The sequence below is a fragment of the Nomia melanderi genome, chromosome 6 (assembly GCF_051020985.1).
Source record: "Nomia melanderi isolate GNS246 chromosome 6, iyNomMela1, whole genome shotgun sequence".
Classification (NCBI taxonomy): Eukaryota; Metazoa; Arthropoda; class Insecta; order Hymenoptera; family Halictidae; genus Nomia; species Nomia melanderi.
Window position 1 is genome coordinate 14,848,877 of NC_135004.1, and position 18,227 is coordinate 14,867,103.

General features: G+C 45.2%; 1 protein-coding gene across 7 annotated transcripts in view; it reads left to right on the forward strand.

Annotated features, from left to right (window-relative positions):
• The window catches only part of LOC116430136 (uncharacterized), a 100,815-nt gene that overhangs the window by 58,178 nt on the left and 24,410 nt on the right, over positions 1-18,227 (forward strand). For 2 of the 7 annotated variants that reach the window (XM_031983856.2, XM_031983855.2), the window contains exons 4-5: positions 7,083-7,198; positions 14,999-16,511. In XM_031983856.2, coding sequence (XP_031839716.2) covers positions 7,083-7,198; positions 14,999-15,427 — 545 coding nt within the window. In that variant the 3' untranslated portion in view covers positions 15,428-16,511. Of the gene's footprint in view, positions 1-7,082; positions 7,199-14,998; positions 16,514-18,227 lie in introns of those variants that run through there. The other 5 variants (XM_031983852.2, XM_031983851.2, XM_076368740.1 and 2 more) reach the window with 4 other exon arrangements.

The window sequence follows — 18,227 nt, forward strand, 5'->3', positions numbered from 1 at the left end:
TTGAATAACCTAAGTATTTCTTAAATCCATCACGATAATAAAATTCAAGAATCAGTGCAGTATAAAATAACAAGCAATTAACGATATCCAAGAGAAACGGATGAAATAAATGGAAGAATGATTGGAAGGTGTAAGTACATAGGTACAATTAGATTCAAAAGCGAGACAGCTTTGATTGCACAGTACGGTTGATTATGAATAAATTTCAATGCGGAATGACGAACGGGAAACAACGAATTCCTCTTAATTTCGACGGCGTCCTTTCTCCCCGCGCGTTTAAACGTCAGCGCATCGCGCGTTTGTTTTCTTTCCGAGATTACAGTTCGCAATGCCTACCTCGTGTCGGGTTGCACGCCGCGATTAAAACTGCTCCGTTCGAGAGACTCCGATCGATAAATCACGAGCACCGTATCCGGTGTTTACAGTTTCCTGTTGTTTTTATCAGCGGTTTTTGATATCGGAGTACGTCGCGCCGGGATAGCCGTGATTCCATCTGCTACTGGAAGAGTGAACAGCATTCGTGAAAAGCTGTCATAGGAACGCCATCCTATAACGGAAATAGTACGTCATATTCCGGGGGGAAGCAGAAAAAACAATGGCGCGCCTACTATAAAGCTTTTTCGCTCAATTGTAAATACACTTCGTTTCCATTATTTCTGAAGATCCTCGGCTGAACTGAATTCACCGCTACCGTGCGTTCATCATCGCACGGAAATCGATCCCTTTTTACACAATTTTTTGCTCCTTCCTCCTATCGTGTATTCTGCCAATACATAACCTCGTGCCAGTTACTCCGAGAACGATCGTTCGACGGTAAAAGGAACTTTTAATTATCAATTCCGATTTAATGTCTTCATTGCACGACTAACTCGATACAATCATCAATCACATCGTTTTCATTGCGGTAATTCTACAAATACTCACTGTCTCTCATACTCTAAAACAAACGTCGCACAACAAAGTAACCATAATTTCATCCCATTGCACTCGAAAGTTTTCCACTAGAAATCTTCAACGTTTCCAAACATAGACAATACTTATGAAACTTATCGAGAAATCACGCACAAACTGAGGAACGAGGATACTTTATTTCAATACTTCGCATATTCATGCATTCCTCAGAACTTAACGTTACATATCAAACTCTATGATTCCGCAATATCAGATGAAACGGTGACGGAGTCTCTCGACCTCTCGTGTGAAGGGTTAATATAACTTCAAAATTACTTCATAGTTACTTCCGAAATTCCCTGTCACATCGTCTCGCTTCCAATAATTCAAGACAACACTGTAACATTCAACCCTCGACAACTAAACATGAATCGGTGTCAATCCGTAACTAAACATTCAACTCAGAAATTTACTGCAAACAAAGCATAATTTAAGATACACATCATCAGTATACAATTAACCATTAGAAAACCGTTCAAAAGTAACCTTTACACTCTCAGCACACTGTCCTCCCGAATTCAAATTCACAAAAGTGACAAAGGTCGGTCAACTGTTTAGACTAATATTTATCTATTGTTAACCCGAACGTAATCTCAGCGGCTGACAACGAACAGGAAGCCACGCGTCCCATCAGCAGCAACGGCATTCCGTTGCCGAGTCCGCGACGCTGAAGGATACACGCGATCCCGCCGCGATTTACAAACCGAGCGAATTACAGGAAGCGGCCGATGACGATTCAACAGAGTCCGAGGCGCCGTGGCTAGGGGTCGCTCAATGTAGAACGGAGTTTCCCGTGGCAATCCCAGCTCAGCTTCAAAGCTCTCCGGGTGCATATTTCAAAGCAGCCGCGCGTTACGGGAGACGTATTCGGTTCCGTGATCTCCGTGACAAGCTGCCGGTTCCGGCGAAGCGAGACCCCGCGTCATCGAGAATATCGATGGCCCGATGCTCGACTAACTGGCCCCGATGTCGAACCGTATCGTCGGCGCACAACCGGCGCGAAAGACGCGTGAAAATCCGAGACCCAACGAGGACAACGCCGGAGCCTGTTTGCTGGACTTCTGGACAAGAACGCGATTACACCGCTGAAGATGTCGATACTTGGAATCGTATTAAATTCCGTGAACCTTCTGCCGGGCTGCTGCTTCCGGGGAATCCGGGAATCCGAGACATCGGGAATATCGATGCACCGATAACCGTTTAATTGAAACGTTTAGCCGAACGGGAATCGCGAAGTGACGCGCGTGAACATTCGAGGGACTTTCTGAGGTATATTATAAACGGCACGTTCGACAAGGGATTTCATGGTCGAAGAAATCACCGGCGATGGGAATAGAATGATCCGCGGGCCGACTCGATATTAAATTCCGCGATTTTTTTCCGGCCAGTTACTTCTGACGAATGCTTTTAGCGCGACAATAGATTGCATTCTTGAAACGTGCATAAAAATCAATACGCGAGTCTACACCGGCGCGTCCGATATTTCATTGAAGAAGATTTCGTGACTTTTTAATGGTACGCCGAGTTGCGTCGGATTCGTCGGGCGAGAGTTTCCGAACGACAGAAATGGCGCGAGTTAAAAATGAATGTTATCAGGCTTAGTTCCTAGTAAAACCGCCGGTTTTTCGCCTGCAAAATGCAGACTAATCTCCGGAGCGAGAAGAGCCGCCTACGGACGCCAGTTTTTTGTTTCGGGCACAAAGCGCTGCGAAGTTCGAAACAAATCGGCCTTTGAGATATTTTGGTCACGAGCTTTGTCTACTCGGAAGCACCGCGACCCGCGTGTCCAGGATCATGTTTCAGCCCCTCGCGGCTCCGTCAATGCTCCGGATTGGCTCGAAACTTGCGGGAAACGCTTTCAACATGCATTTTAAGAACCTAGTTTTCCGAACGGAAAAAGAAAACTTTAAACTTATCGAGCCTCGACGATCTCGGCCGGAGCATCCTCCGACTTCGTCCAAGTACCATAACGCTCCGCGAGAGTCTAAGGAGGACACTCTGATCCCTGAATGCTAGAAAACATCGAGAATCGCGGGATCTTTTGGCACTCGAGCAGGCACTCTCGCGAAATGCAAATCCCCTTCGAACGTCGGTGCATCGTTGGTAATCTAATCGGCCGGTATACCGAGCCGTTCCACCGGTGAGGCTAACATCGACGAGTCGTGCTCGCGATCCGAAGGTCGCCGAAATATTCGAGGCATACCGGAAACAGCGGATTCCGTTCGCCGGAGTCACGCGCAAGAGCGCTCATAGCCGAGGATATCGATACCGTTTCGATGCGGCAACTCTAATGGGAGTTTAAGTTACTTCCACGGCGAACACTATGGGAGTTTCGAACAAATTGAACGAGGCGCACGTTCCATTTCCCGTCCGCCCGATGATTTCCGTGTTACCGTTCGCGTTCGTGGAGTCTCTTCGTGTTCCGGACAGTATCGCCGGGGAAATTCGGCGAATAAGGCGATCCGCTTATCCTTGATATACGCGTCGGTCCGTCGAGACCGCACGCGTTGCTAATCGGCGTCGACTCTGACGAACGCTCGGTCGTTTATACTCGCGCGTGCCTCGCGCCGCGACGGACGCGCCGGGAATTTAAATCGGACGTCTCTGCATTCATAACAAGCCACGGTTCCCGTCGGATCGTTTCGAAACCCGGCTCTGCCCTCTTGCGCAATCCGCGAAAACGGCGCGGCTCGCTCGGACGTTCCGGTTTTTACCGCGGAGCGATCGCCGGCTCGTGTTTGTTCGAGGAAATTCGTTTGTGGGCGCGGCGTTGTTTGGCTCCGGACTAATAGCGGATACCTTTCAAATTTGATGCGTTTATGACGTCCGTTTAAATTAGCGGTCCAATTCCGCGGAACAAGTAACGGAACAACGACCACGCGTGTACGGGGATCGATTGAATGCGAACAGTATCATTACTCGTGCGATCGGTGCCGAATTGTTTATTGAAATTTGAATCCAATGAAACATTGAAATCATTTGTGCTTACAGCTCGCTGGGAGCACGATTAATTAAGCAAACGCGGAGTGTACAAAGGCGGCCGTGGTATGTCCGTTTTAATTAACTCGTTCTACTGCATTCTGCGGCGGAACGTCCACCGCGCGCATTACTTTTCGACTAGTGTTGACTTAACACTTTAACCTCTGCACATTTCACTTGAGCATTCTCGTTAACCGCTGCTACGCCTCGCGTAAATTTTACTAAATCCACTATCGTTTTTCCTGTAATCAACATATACAAATATCAACGTAACTATGTATCTATAATTCAATAACTGCAAATATTTCCTATAGAGAAACACGGTTTCCATCTTCCAAACGTCTATTAAACCAACTTCCTTCCCCGCCGGATAAACAACGAACGATAAAACAATTCTCATTTCTTTACGAAGTAAATCATAAAACACAGATGCAAGGTTCTTGTGTCTCGTAAAAACCGACTCCGAAAGACGAATAACACAAACGGGAACAAAATTTCGATAGGAAAGTGCACGCGGACCGACGTCTCGATCGAATAAATCACTGTTGCGCCGGGATTTCAGACGTCGCGGCGTGTCCTCGTAAAAGAATTACGAGCGAAGTTAAGAAACAACGATCCATCGGCCGGCAGAGCTACACGGTCCAATTTATTAAGAGGCTCGCGGCCGCCGGCGATATCCGGGGCGAGCACCGCTCATTTTCCGCGACGTTCCTTCTCCGGCGAACTCGCCAAGTTACGGCTGGCGGTCCCGTTTAAGATGCGACGGGAGATTCCGTGGCGGCGAGCGGCGGTTACACCGGTTACGTTGGCCGCGGGTAACGTCGCTGGAATTTCGCGTCCGAAATCCGGCCAACGCTTAGCCCGGGGATAACTCGCCAGCCTGCGAGTACAGGGAGAGCGTTAACGAACGGACAACTGCTGCGCGGATACCTGGCCGCTCTGGTAATCAAGGATCTCGAGCTTTCTGGACCTGGAATTAACACTTTCGGACATTCTTCGCGGTGAATCTGTTATATTATAATTGTGCTCCCTTGTGAACGTTCGTCATTAACGTAGAAACTGCGCTATGCGCACAGGGCTTCTTCAGTTGATGCGTTATTTTCATGTTAGTTTCTTTATTATTCTTCGTTATCTATGAGTGTGTTTGGAAATAGGTAACTGTTCTGAATGTTTTCTTAACCCCTCGGCTGAAATAGTTTCGATGCACTGTTGGTGTTCATAGGTATCCGTAAAGTGTTATTGTTTGTTGTAATTATGTGTTATATAAGTGTGATTATTTTAGATTGGTTAATTTAGTTCGATTCAGTGTTTCGAGTTAGAAATTCGCGTTGAGGATTCTGTGGTAAAGGGTGAAGTCACCTGTACTAGGCTTCAAAATGTATTTATAGGTTAAGTTTCTACAGAATTAGCAGAATGTGGATTCATTCAATATTGTATTCATCTCCGCGTTAATTTCCCATGAAGTATATAGTATTACTATTAGAAGGGGGAGTGAATCCTCTAATTAGTCGAACTCGGTGACGCGAGTTCGCGTATTCCATTTGTCTCGTTGGTATCCCGAGACAATGGTACACGTAGCTGCTAGTTGACTGTTGTAGTTGGAAATTAGAAGTAATGGACGAAATTTATGGTGCGTCTTATTGTTAACTGCACGGAAGCCCCAGGGGAACGGACTTCCTCCGAGTTAGTACGGCGGCGATAGTTGATTTAGCTCGTTAGACAGATGGCTCGCGTTCGAATTTTGGTCGGTGCACCAGTGTTGGTACAAAGACCGCGAACTGGCGACGCTTAATCGGTGCAACGATGCTCGTTGCTAGTGTACGCACGCAGCGACCGCCAATATTTGCTTAGCCCGTCGCTCGGAGCGTAATCCGTTCAGGTAGCCGGTAAGAGGAGCAAAATCCCGCAGCGACAAACGACACGCGTCAGCTTAGACGGAAGGTGGCACGTTCGGCCGTGACAGATCGCGTTATGTCGTGTATCGGAATTTCCGGCGATCACGTTCGCGCGTGTCCGATACAAACTGACCGTGTCGACGAGGTGCCCCGAACTTCCGTCGATCTGCGCGAAAAATTGCTCGTGAAATTAGTTTCGCGCGACAGCGACGGTAAGTCCACGCCGGGAGCAGCTAGCCAAACATTCTGTCATCTCCCTCGGCGCCAATGTCAATGTCGCGAGCACTAGACGACAGCTGCGACGCTTTTCGCACGCGGAAGACTGCTCGCCCGAGGGCAGTCAGCGGAAAGAACTTCCCTTCCGGTAATCCGAATATTTGCTATCAGTATTTCAGGGTCACGCTGGCAATCAATTGTCAGTCGCCTTTCAGATGAAACTTGAAGAATATGAATTCGTTCATCGCTCCTTATGCTGAAGTCATTTAATAACCAAATTCTTCGTGCTCATGGGAGAAGGTATTTTAGAGGGAAATGAGACAAAGGAGAACTTAAAAAGAAAATAGAAAGAGTTTCGGAAAGAAGGATAAAAGTGCGGCGAAACTCGATAAGTTTCAAGGAACGTTGGCTCCGCGTAAAATCGCGGTCCCACTTTCTAAGACCGAAATTCCCACGGGACTCGCTCATAAGGAAATCCCTAACGTCCGCCGCGCGAAGTATCCCTTTTGTCTCAGCGTTTCGTCTGCTCCCCGTTTCACGCGGTCGCCGTTTCGCGATCGCGGGGAAGGGGGAGGAGTGCAAATGACGGAAAACGCGATTTTCGCGTTTGAAAGAGCCGAACGTCGGGAAAGCAGCTTTTCTCCCGAGCAGCGGCGGCTTCAAGATTGACGGAGAAGAGAGAGGTTAGGGCTGCGAAGTTCGCTAATCCCTCCGTATCGTGGCTTCTGAGTTTTCACGTTCGAGCGCGGGGGCGAGGGTGTTCGAGGCGCAACGGCTAAACGAGTTTCACGCTGAAAAGCGTGGAAATAAAAAGCGGTAAACCGTTCTCGGGGAAAATGTCTTTATCGGGATGGCGCGAGTGATACGACGCGCGATAAAGTATTTTGTTTTTGCTTTTTCATCCCTCTCTCTCGGCTGTTCGGCGAAAATAAACGGAGAACATCATTCGTCTTGTCGGCCGGGAGGAAGAGTTCCGAGAAACTCGGGAATGGAACTCGAGGCAGGAATGATCGTGACGTCATCGCTCTTTCTTTTTTCCAGGGGACGGGAATGTCAGCTTCGAGGAGTTCGTGGAGATCGTGAGCAACATCGGCGCGAACGAGACCGCCTCACCCAATCAGGATCAGGAAGAGAAGGAGCTGAGGGATGCGTTTCGAGTACGTACCACTTTTTTTATCTTTCCCCCTTTGTTCCTTGGAAACCGGCTCCATCCATCTATTGTTTTAATAAAATCACCGGCATGGAAAACGCGTAGATACTGCTCTGCGAACGCACGATACGTTCGACGATTCCGCGATGACGTTCGAATATCCGCTGTTTCGACCAGATATCGGCGTTTTTGACTTTCGCAATTAATCCATTGACTTCCGATCCTTTCTGATCGTTTTGACTCGTGGCTGCTTCGTCGTGAATAATTCTACTGGCCAAGGAAACGATTTAATGTTTGAACGATTTTATTACGATTAAAGATTCATATGCGGAATATAATATTCTCAATTAATATTTTGATCAACTGTTACAATTTTAATCTTTTAACCCCTTGGCGTATTTACTTTCGTTACTAAGCTCGTGTAATATTTTACTATCGACAATTTGTAAGAAATACAACAAAATTTTCCATTCTACTTCAGGTGGAAATTTCATTTGAAGATAATGCATTGATAATGGCAAAATAGTTTGCTTTGATCCGTAGGTAATGAACATTGATTCTTGTTAAATTAGTTATCTTCATCACGAGTCTCACTCGTCATTGTACGGCAAGGGGTTAACGAGCCTTTGTAGACGCATTTCGCTGGCCGCAGTATTTACTGATAACTCGATTGCTAATAGATCCTATGTACGAATCGCAGAAGTCATTTTAAAAACAGCGCTATTAGCCTGTTCCCGCAGGGCTCAAAATTATCGCAAGCCCCAAGGCAGTGTGTCTGAAGTATCTAATGGATAAGACAGGTCTGGATTCGAGAGTCAAGCAACAAGGGGCTGGGGGTAGAAAAGCATAGGCTATAGTCGGGTGGAATGCAGGAGAATAAGCTTTAATGGGACAGGTTGTAGTAGGATGGGATTCGAGAGTACAGTGTACGAGAGGATGGGCTGGTGGATGAGGCTGGAGTACATAGGCAGATGGGGCGCAAGAGAATAGGCTTTAATGGGACAGATTGCGGGAAGAAAAGGGCGTTTTAGGATAGGAACAGAATCGGTGCAAAACGACAGGTTGCGGGAAGAAGATTTATAAAAACGAAGTGCGGGCATACGAAGATAGATAAAAGAATGACGAGTGGTTCCCATTCAACGGGGTTTCGCGGGAAAGTGAAAGCTGATAGTAATCAGTGGTTGTAATCAGTGGCTGCGGTCGGTTGTTCATATTTCTGGCCAGGAGCAACGCCGTGATTTGTGGACAGCTATTATATTTGAGTTACTACACGATTATGCCGCGGAACGAGGATAATTATTTTCAATCGTACATCTATGACTGATCTGGGAATTAGCTACTGTAGCGTGTAATGTGAACAACTGCGATTAATAAGATCAAAGATAAATACGCACAATGTTTGGTTAATCTGATTATTCTTCGTTACAAGCAAACTTTATTGCGCCAATCCTGTTTAAGATTAAATTGGAAAATACAAACAGATTAATACGTATGAATATTCGTTGATACGTTTAAACGAGTATCCGTAAGCTAAATATTTGATCGTGAAATTAATTAGCTTACACTTGAAATATTTGCGTGAATTTATTTGCGTCATTCGCAGGGTGTGCGTGAAGCGTTATCATCACTATATCGCGTTGAACCGGGGGCGGGTGTGCCCACGTTTTATTTATGAAATTTGAATAATCATTTGTTCCGTTCGAAATTGAGAACACATGATACATGTGCGAATTGCTGTTACAACATGCAACACGAGGAATTAATTAATCAATACCAGACGTGCGAGAGAGAGAGAGGAGGATAGAGGGAGAGACACATATGTACGTGCGTATCTGTAATTAATTTTAGAATCGACATCGAATATTTCGGCTTCCCCTCGCGTGCAGTGTTACACAATTAAATGAAAAACTTCTCCACCCGCGGAATTCAAAATGACGCGCGCCGTCGGCGGAGCGGCGAGTTCGACGAAAAACCGGCACTGAATAATATCCCGTCGGTTCCATAATTCTTCTGAAATATTCAAGAATATCTGAATAATTCACCAGCCGCCTCGGAGGGAGTCTAAGTGCTTAAATTACAATTAACTCGGTTTCTTGACCGGCGTACCATAAAGATGAATACAAATGATATAACCTGATAATTATTCATCAATTTATTTCACGAAAATCTCTTGGTAAACTATGCAACTAGTACAAAACGTTCAGTTCAATGATTGCTACAATTAATCGCGACAGATAATTACAAAATTTTCATTATAGATACAGAAAATCAAAATTCAAGTACGGTCGTTTCATTTAAAAAGAAAATTCAAAAGTCGTTTCGAAAAGATGTTTTTATGTTACAGAAGTAATGATCATTAACCAGTTAACCGTGTTTGACGAGTATACACGTCATCGTAAAGCTTGACATGATACTAATTCTTTCAGCGATGAATTCTTTAGTTTTTCACATAAACATGTAACTCCTTGTTTCGCTTTGATCTTTCATTAAAATATACTGTACGCGCATTCATCCTGCGTTTGACAAGTACACGCTCAATTTTTTTATTTTATCGCGCGCAGAACGAGAGATTTTTCCAATGATCAATGAATGAAAAATGAATCGATCAGCAGAAATATGACACGTTTACCACCAGTCCATTTGACCTATTTATGGATTACAATTTAGCCACGCGAGTCCCTCGTGTACCGCGTTTACCGCCGCGAATGAAATCCGCTACGTATCTCGCGATCTCCCAGCGTGGATGTTTTCGGCACACGTTCCTCCGAGCGAAACATAAAGCCCCTACGACGCTAGCCTGCATTCCCATGCGCATATATAACTTAGTGCCTCTACGTGAGAAGTAGCGATCCGTTAAGGAAAACAAATCTTGCGAGCACCGTGCCGCGGACGACGAAAGAACTTCAGATCGTGAACGACGCGCGGCATACGCGTACGTGGTCCATGAATATATCCCTTGTTCCTGACGTCAGCATCTCCCACAAAAGAAAAATACGCGGATTTTCTTAACTTCATACAGACCAGAACGTTCCTTCTCTTGATTCGACGAAGTACGTTCCCACGGCATCCACGATTTCATTTCGAACGGCTCGGAAGATGTTAACACTGAACCTACCGAGCAGTTTAACCCTTTGCGGACGAATGTCGACATTTGGGCAACATGAAATGTTCATGTTTCGAGGACTGAGTTGCAAACAAATTATTTAATTACTCAGACACTATGTTTTTCCTATCATTTAAATATATAAAAATGACCAGAAACTTGAATATAATTTATTATTTCATTGAAAAACTCAATACAGTTCATAAGCAAAATACAACCGAAGTTTCCGTGGCACAGAACGTGTTAATTTACAGCCCGAAATTCCTCTATAGAAACTTCAAGAGTGCATCTATCTAATTCAGTTCGAATTTACCTTTTTAATAATTGCGAGATGAAGAAATCAGAAATCAGTTTGACTCTAGTAGCAGTGTTAAATCACAAAGAAGGAAACAAGGAATGGCAAGTTAAAAATAACGCAGGAGAAATATAAGAATTTACAATTTTATTTTACAATAAGAACTTCGAGGACCAAATCGAATCTTCCCAAGTCTCTTCCAACTGACATTCCTTTTTGACTAGCACGTTTCACGAAGAATCTTGTATTTTTACAAATTGTTTGTTCTACAATGTTTCATTGAATTCATGCTTCACCGCAGTCATTGTGAGTAATGTGCTTGATTCAATCGAACGGCACGAGACAGATCCTTTGTCGATGGCAGGGGGTCTATCTCCTCGCGGTGCGTATCAGGCCCCCGGTTGAACAGAGACGTTAATAATAATTGTCAGGTAACGAGTGACGACAGATTTCCTTCTGCATCACAAAGCTTTGTACGTGCCGGTCGTGTGCCAAGCAGCCACAAAGGAATCGCGCCTTGCCGTTCTGCGTTCTGGCCAAATCCAATTAATCCCGGCGAACGCGCTCGGACCAGGCTTCGGATAGGCAATGATATTCACATGCGTTTTTCGATTAGCTGACTTGGAGACAGGCAATCCGTCATCCAATTCATAATAATTTCACAATCATTACACTAGGTATTCTACAATAATACATTCTACCATTTGACGTGTACTTCCCTTCTCCAATTATCGCAGTTATTCGTTAAACATAATACGAAGCCTATTAAGATCATCGTTTCATTGTCCCGTAACTCGTCCCGATAAATTAGCCTGATCAGTCAGTCGTTTCACAGTGGTTTCCAGAACTCGAAAATTTAACGCGATTTCAATTCAACCGACTCCGACGCTTGGAAGTCCTTAATCGGGACGCTGGTTCGTTAAGAGGCTTTGATTAATGAGTAACTCGTTTCAGTCGTCTCGCTGCTTCGAACTGTGCAATCTGCCTCCCTGCTCTCCTGTTTTCTTGTTTAAGTTTCTCATTGCAGATCTCAGCGATCTCAAGATAATCAAATAATGTTTCCCATTCCACCATATGCCTGAAAGATTCAGACAACCTTTGATCCCATCGATCAATTTCAAGTAGAAGCACGACTGCTTCGTCTGATCATACACCGATCTCTCTACTTACGCGTTCCGAGTCTCGTTCGTAAGTGCCGAAGGATAATTCATCTGATAAACACGACGGATAAAAATCGGTTAAGTGGTGTCCATTAGCTTGAGTAATTCGAACAATACGGTTGACTGCGCCCACTTTGCCGCCGCGGACGATCGAGGGAGCCAAACGGAGAACAAAAGCGAATAACAGACATCGCCGTTTATATTCCGCACCTTTTTACGTGTCAAAGGTAACATCGACTTGTATTCTTCCTCGAGACGTCGTTGACTTTGAGCTGTGTTAAAGCTTTTTACCGATGGAAGAATACAGCCCGCTGAAGGCGGGAATGGAACAGCTTGTCACTTTGCTAGCTCGGAAAGCTTGCCTCTTAGCGGTGGATGTTTCAACACGTTCACGCCGGCGTGTGCCGTCGGTGGTACACAGATAATTTATAATCTTAAACACGTCAACGTTAATAAGTACATTATTTATCAAACTATTTATTAACGCTAAACCTAGCGAACGGGTCGAAACGACCCATTCCTGGTTTCTTCTTTTTGCAATTATTAAAATAACAGATACTTCTCGAAGAGATTATTCTAGAAATTGATTTAGTAAGACGTAAACTGAATTACCAATCAAAGATGAATGCACTCTTGAAGTTGCTATAGAGGAATTCCAAAAGTGAATTTAACTGCTCGGTTTAGTGTTAACACTTAGCCAACCGAATGGAGAGATCTCCCACTTTTCACTTAGCAACGTATTGCCTTTTATTCTGTTTATCTTTCCTTTCGTTGTTTACTAAGTCTTGAAGTCGGATTATTTGCAGTCTATCAAACGTTCTTGTTTTTACAAAACACAGTTTCTAACCGAATTGATTGAACGAGTTCAATTGAAGATAATGGAGGAGGTTGTATAGTTCTTTTCAGGCGGTCGCCTAAGTGTTAACACGTTGACGTAAATGCCGTCTACAGGCATCCGAACAATGCATAGAAACACAGCAGTCGTCAGTTCAGTGTGGTCTAAATGACTATCGTGCCTTCCTCTAATCCAGCTCACTTGGCCACCGCGTTCTATGCGTGCTCGTTTCGGCAAAAATTCCATTCGATACCGTTCCCCCTTTCGCCATAATGATCCCTCGCGCGGCGCGTCGTAATCACGCGACGCGCTCGTCAACTTGACGAGACGGAGCTCGTTAAAGTAAAAATTTTTTATTATTCATAAGCCGATGTATGATTCAACGGCCGCTTTAATGCACGCCGCAGTAACAACAGGCACGTCGAAGTAATTACTGCGCCGGTGTGTTCGCCGTTACACGGGAGTCCGTGTTTATAGTCTGAAGCGTTGAGCGTGATGAGCTCCTTTCTCTATTAGTATTACCCATACGCGTTGCAAACACACGTTTTCCTGCGTGCCATTCAAATATCAAGTCGTAACGCGGTAATTAGATTCTTGGAAGTCGCCGTCCAATGATAATTCGCGTTATACGACGCTGGCGTTTATTATATGTGGAGTTTATTACCATTACTCGAATGAACCACGGAAAATACGTCTCTGACGCGTGTAACGTTATAAAAACTACGAGCATTTTCGGACATGTTACGTCACCGAGCAACACCTTCGTCGTCCGAGTAACAATGCTGTTTCGTTTAAACATATAACAGATCGATTACTGTTTATTATGTCGAAGTAATGACCTTCTGTCAAACTTATGATAAATCAACGACCTTTCGTTGCGTCCGAGTAACGACTTTTGTTGAATATTTATAAAACATAACAAATCGGTGCCCGTTGAGCAGTTGAGCAATTTATTTCATATTTAGAATCCATAAAATAATTGTCTACAATAAGTATGTACATAGTTTCCAAAGGCGACGATCAAACTGTTAAAATCCAAAATGAGACACGTTGAGACTAGTATAAAAATCATGCAATATAACTTTAACCCTTTGCACTCGAGAGGAGACTCTCAGTCACCATTTGATTCGATACGACAAAATTACAAAGTGTTATATATCATATTAAGTTTGGTATAATGCATCAATATGCGAAATATTTCTATAAAATAGCGTTGTTTCTTAATTTACGTATGTTTTCTCCTTAGTTCGTTTGAAATAATGTCATCTACTCATAGGAAAGTGTCGAATGTTTCTAGTGAAAAGCTTCCGAGTGCAAAAGGTTAATATTTATTGCAACGAGAAATATTCCTATAATCCATAGGCTACGGCGGCGCCCAGTAAAAAGCGACCAACCACGCCTCGCTTTTCTCTTCCGGTATTCCTTCGTCGCGCAGGTCGCGGAGGAATGTGCGTGAATCGTTGCGATCAAAGCACCGAAGCTTATAGGAAGGAATCCAGAAGCTTCGCGAAGAGTTGCAAAGTCGCCGGGCAGGATGGAATTTTTACGTGCGTGAAATTGCGAGCCGCAAGGACGCGCGGTGGCCCCGGGCTAATTTAAAATTGTAAAGGAATCCCGCGCGTGCCGCGGCTTCGATGAAGCTGTACCGCTGTAGACGACGGTATCCGCCGGCGGAGCGGCGTTAATAATGAACCGAAACACGATCGCCGGCCATTTCAAAGTTCTAATTGATTAATTGAAGTCTGAACGAGTTCCGCGGGGCGGCGAGGGCTTTCAGCCATTGTACACTGGCGGCGGCCTCAAAGCGCGCGCGGGTCCGTCCGGAGTAATTTAAAATTCCCTCGAATCCAAGTTTCCTCGTTTCTGACTCGTCTACCTTGCCCCAACCGTACTCTTCGGGAAAGATGGCGGGTCTCCGTTGAGCACGCAACGTCGCGACAGCGACGACGTCTCGCCCGAGAGAAACCCTCTCCGTAGTTTTAATTCCCTTCGAAATTAATCGCGATAATCTCGATGGAAAATACTCGCGGGACTCGCTGGAACTTAAAGCGACTGTAAGTTGCTGCGAATTCGCGCTCTCTTGTTTGCGATCCGTTCGACGAACACGAGTTTTCTACCTTTCGAGACTCCACTCCGTTACCGCGACCGATCCCCGCAATTTCTCTTCCGAACTTAACGATAACTCCGCGCGGACTCGTCCCTGGCGATTTGAATTTTCGAATTTCCCGCTATCCAAGTTATCCAATTTGCGATTCACCCGGCGAAGCTCGGCTCCCGGGTCGGGGAAGCGCAACCTCGTGAACTATGGCGGATTTTCGCGGCACTCTCTTTTCTCCGCATAGTTTTTTCGGAATGCTCGACGAACTCCCCGAAGCTCGAAAAGGATCGATGTCAAAGGGATGTCCTTCTTCTAGCGAAGAGCAGGAACTTCTCGTCCGGGATGGAACGCGATTGCAGATGTCTCCGAGTACGAAGCGGACGACGTTTACCACAGGATCCAGTTTAGAACCTTTGGCCGTTGCCTTTCTCCCGTGGGAGAAGTTCGCCGCGCATCCAGGCGAGAAGAAGACGACGCCGGGACAGGGCGGAACGAAGAAAGTTTCGGTCGCCTATGCGTCCGGCGTAATCGGAGCGAAATTGAATCGAAGTTTCCTACAAATCCATGGTCAACTTGTCCTATTGTTGTTCCGATTATAAACAAAATAGGAGTTTATTCGGAGAGGAAACTTGTATCCAGATATCAACCAGCTTTTTATTCTTCATTCTGGAGAAATACGATGGGAAACCACTTACGTTTCTCCATGCATAGAGAACTCGATTTTAACACTAAGATTATCGAGTAATACGGTTGAAGATCTAATCTTTATAAAAATTGTAATAATAAATTTTCGTAGGTTTCTCCAGATATTCATAGTAGTATAGTATTCTAGTATTCGATACGTATATCTGGTATTCAATAGTATTCGAGTGAAAATAGTGTAAAAATCGTTTCGAATATTTAGTACCTTTAAGATATGAATCATTGTGAAACGAGAATAGTGAAACCAGTTATTTTGACTGGTACAGCAAGTCATTTTACATACGGTAGCGCACGAAATATGAGTTACGAAAATTTATGCTCGATAGTTATTAACGTCGGGAGGAATCTAATCGAGATTCCAGCAGCGAGATGAATTTCACCGTGTTAAGGGCACGCTTTCTATCCGTCGCTCTAATGAGCTCAGATATTTGCTTAACCCTCCGCGTATACGCATATTCCGATCTATCGATACGCGTACATACGTACATACCTGTATATACTCTTGAATATCCGCATAGACACGTGTGCCTTGAGATGGCAACTACTCGCACTCGAATACAGGGCGGCCGATTTCAATCTTTCCAGGCATGCGCGTACAAAAGAGGCGCATAAATCGTAAAGATTAATTGTAGGAAGTTCCAGGAGCATACGATTTAAATGGAAATGCCAACTTTTCGGAGAATGTAAATGGACTGAATGAAAACAAATTATTCCGCTAACTCTACGTCAGCTCATTCCGAGATTTACGAGTCATCGTAAGAAATCCCGCCGAGTAATCTTCCGAATTGCGCTGCCGAGATTTTACAAGTTCCCGGCTGTGCCGCTAGCGACTCGTTCCTGTAAGTTGGCCGACGTTTATCGTGACTAACACCGAGGACAGGAAAAAGTCGAGAATGTGATAGCATGCGGAGTGATACGATTATATAAACAATGAACGACCTACTTCCATCAGTGACACCAATACACTAAAAAATATGACACGTTCGCTACCAGTGTTGTTCATACATGATCTCAGTTTGTCACAAGATTCATCATAACACATATTAATCATACCAAGAATTCTTTCTATATTTCAATAATTCCTCCAAAAGAATATACAATCAAGGAAAACCATCATCATGGAAACAGTGACCAAGTAAAATCGTTCGTAGCGAATATGTTAGAAAAGTTGTGTAACAAACAATGAAACGTGCTCGGCGCGATATGCTTTCCCTTCCCGAGCGTTCAGCGAAGAGTCTGAAAAGTTATTCGCTGATCGGTTGAAACGGCGAACTAGTTTGAAAGAGCGAATTCGATAAGAGTGGCGTCGACCGTGAATGGTTCGTCGGCGGGAGCCAAAGGGACGCCGCGGTGTGCGGGGGTTAAACGGGGCCGTTAATGAGTCCGTCTTCAATCACATTTCATATCAAGATTCCGGGGTTGCGCTATCAAGCGGGCAGGTAAGGGGGTCGCGCGCAACGGCGTCGCCCCCGATGAATAATTAAAGAGTCGAAGGTGTTCCCTGCGGGCAGGAGTTATATGAAGTGGCTCCAGAACCGCGGGACTCCCGTAATTAAACAACATTTCGCCCCCGCCACGGCTGGCAACCTAATCCGAGTTTCGTGCGAACGGCGGCACTCCGGTTCCCGGCCATATTTCGGTTTCCCGCGCGGGCTAAAAGATACCTCTTAAGCTCGGGAAAAGATACGGCCGACGGAACGGGCCGCGATAGTGCTGGTTTTGTGTAAGAGCGCGGCCCCATTAGGCTCCCGGCTGCGATACAGCTTTCGCGGAGTCGTAACACGATTCAATCCTTTCGGCGTCCGTTCGATTTCCTCCGGACGGTAGCCATTTTTCGCGGAACGTTCGCCTCGAGCGGATGGATCCATCGAAATATTATTCCGTGGCTGACAGAATTCAAGAGAACAATATTCAGAGGTGGGCACACTGAAAAATATTAGGTTTCCTATGAAAAAACACCGGCTTTTCGAAGAACTGTGTTTTGTGTACAGTCGAGGAGTATTTTGCTTTTAGATCATTGACAGATTTGCCTGAGTTCGTGTTTAGAAATTGTAATTATTGTAACAAGAATATATTCTTCATTCGAGAGTAATATTCACCGTGTTGGTCGGGTACGACGATAGGTATAAATCCGAAATGAAACATCTCTATCACAGATCAAGAATATCCCAGCCATACGGCGTAGCGGGGAAGAATATTCGATTTGCGTGAACGGGAAGGGAACTACCTATTGGTATTCGGGACATGTCCTTGACGGTGTTTCGATCACTCCTAACCGCGGAAGCGCGTTTTATTTTCGCCGGTTCGGAGGAAAGTTATTGAATTTGACCCGGGGCGCCGGACGCGGGCACAATGGCATCTGTTTCCGTTTCAATCTCGGCGCCGACTTTTCCTCCGTTCGCAACTAGTAAATCGGCGCGGACGATCGGGGGAAAAATAAAAGATCGCGTCCAACGATATTCGACGAAGATCCCCGTTTCGGTTTCACGTATCGCGATCTCAAAGGGGTTAATAAGCGAACCGCTCCAGTGTTACTCCGATTCGACGTCGATTCACAGTGCCAGGGGACGCGCGTTCGAATGTTCGTGATTTATTTTTGGAGTGGCGGCGATTCAACCGAAAATCAGTGTACCATTCATTACGGTGAAAAATTCCTCCACTGAAAAATTCCCCTTTTGCTTCTCAACTCCTGCCCTCTTCTTGCCTCCTCTTTGCGAACGCTCTTTCTCCCCAGTCTCTCTCTCTCTCTCCGTCTTTCTCTCCCTCGTTCCCACGACGAGCGGCCTGCACGAGTTCCAGAAGTCGATAATGTACTTTCGACACGCGATCGTACCTATTCGTCC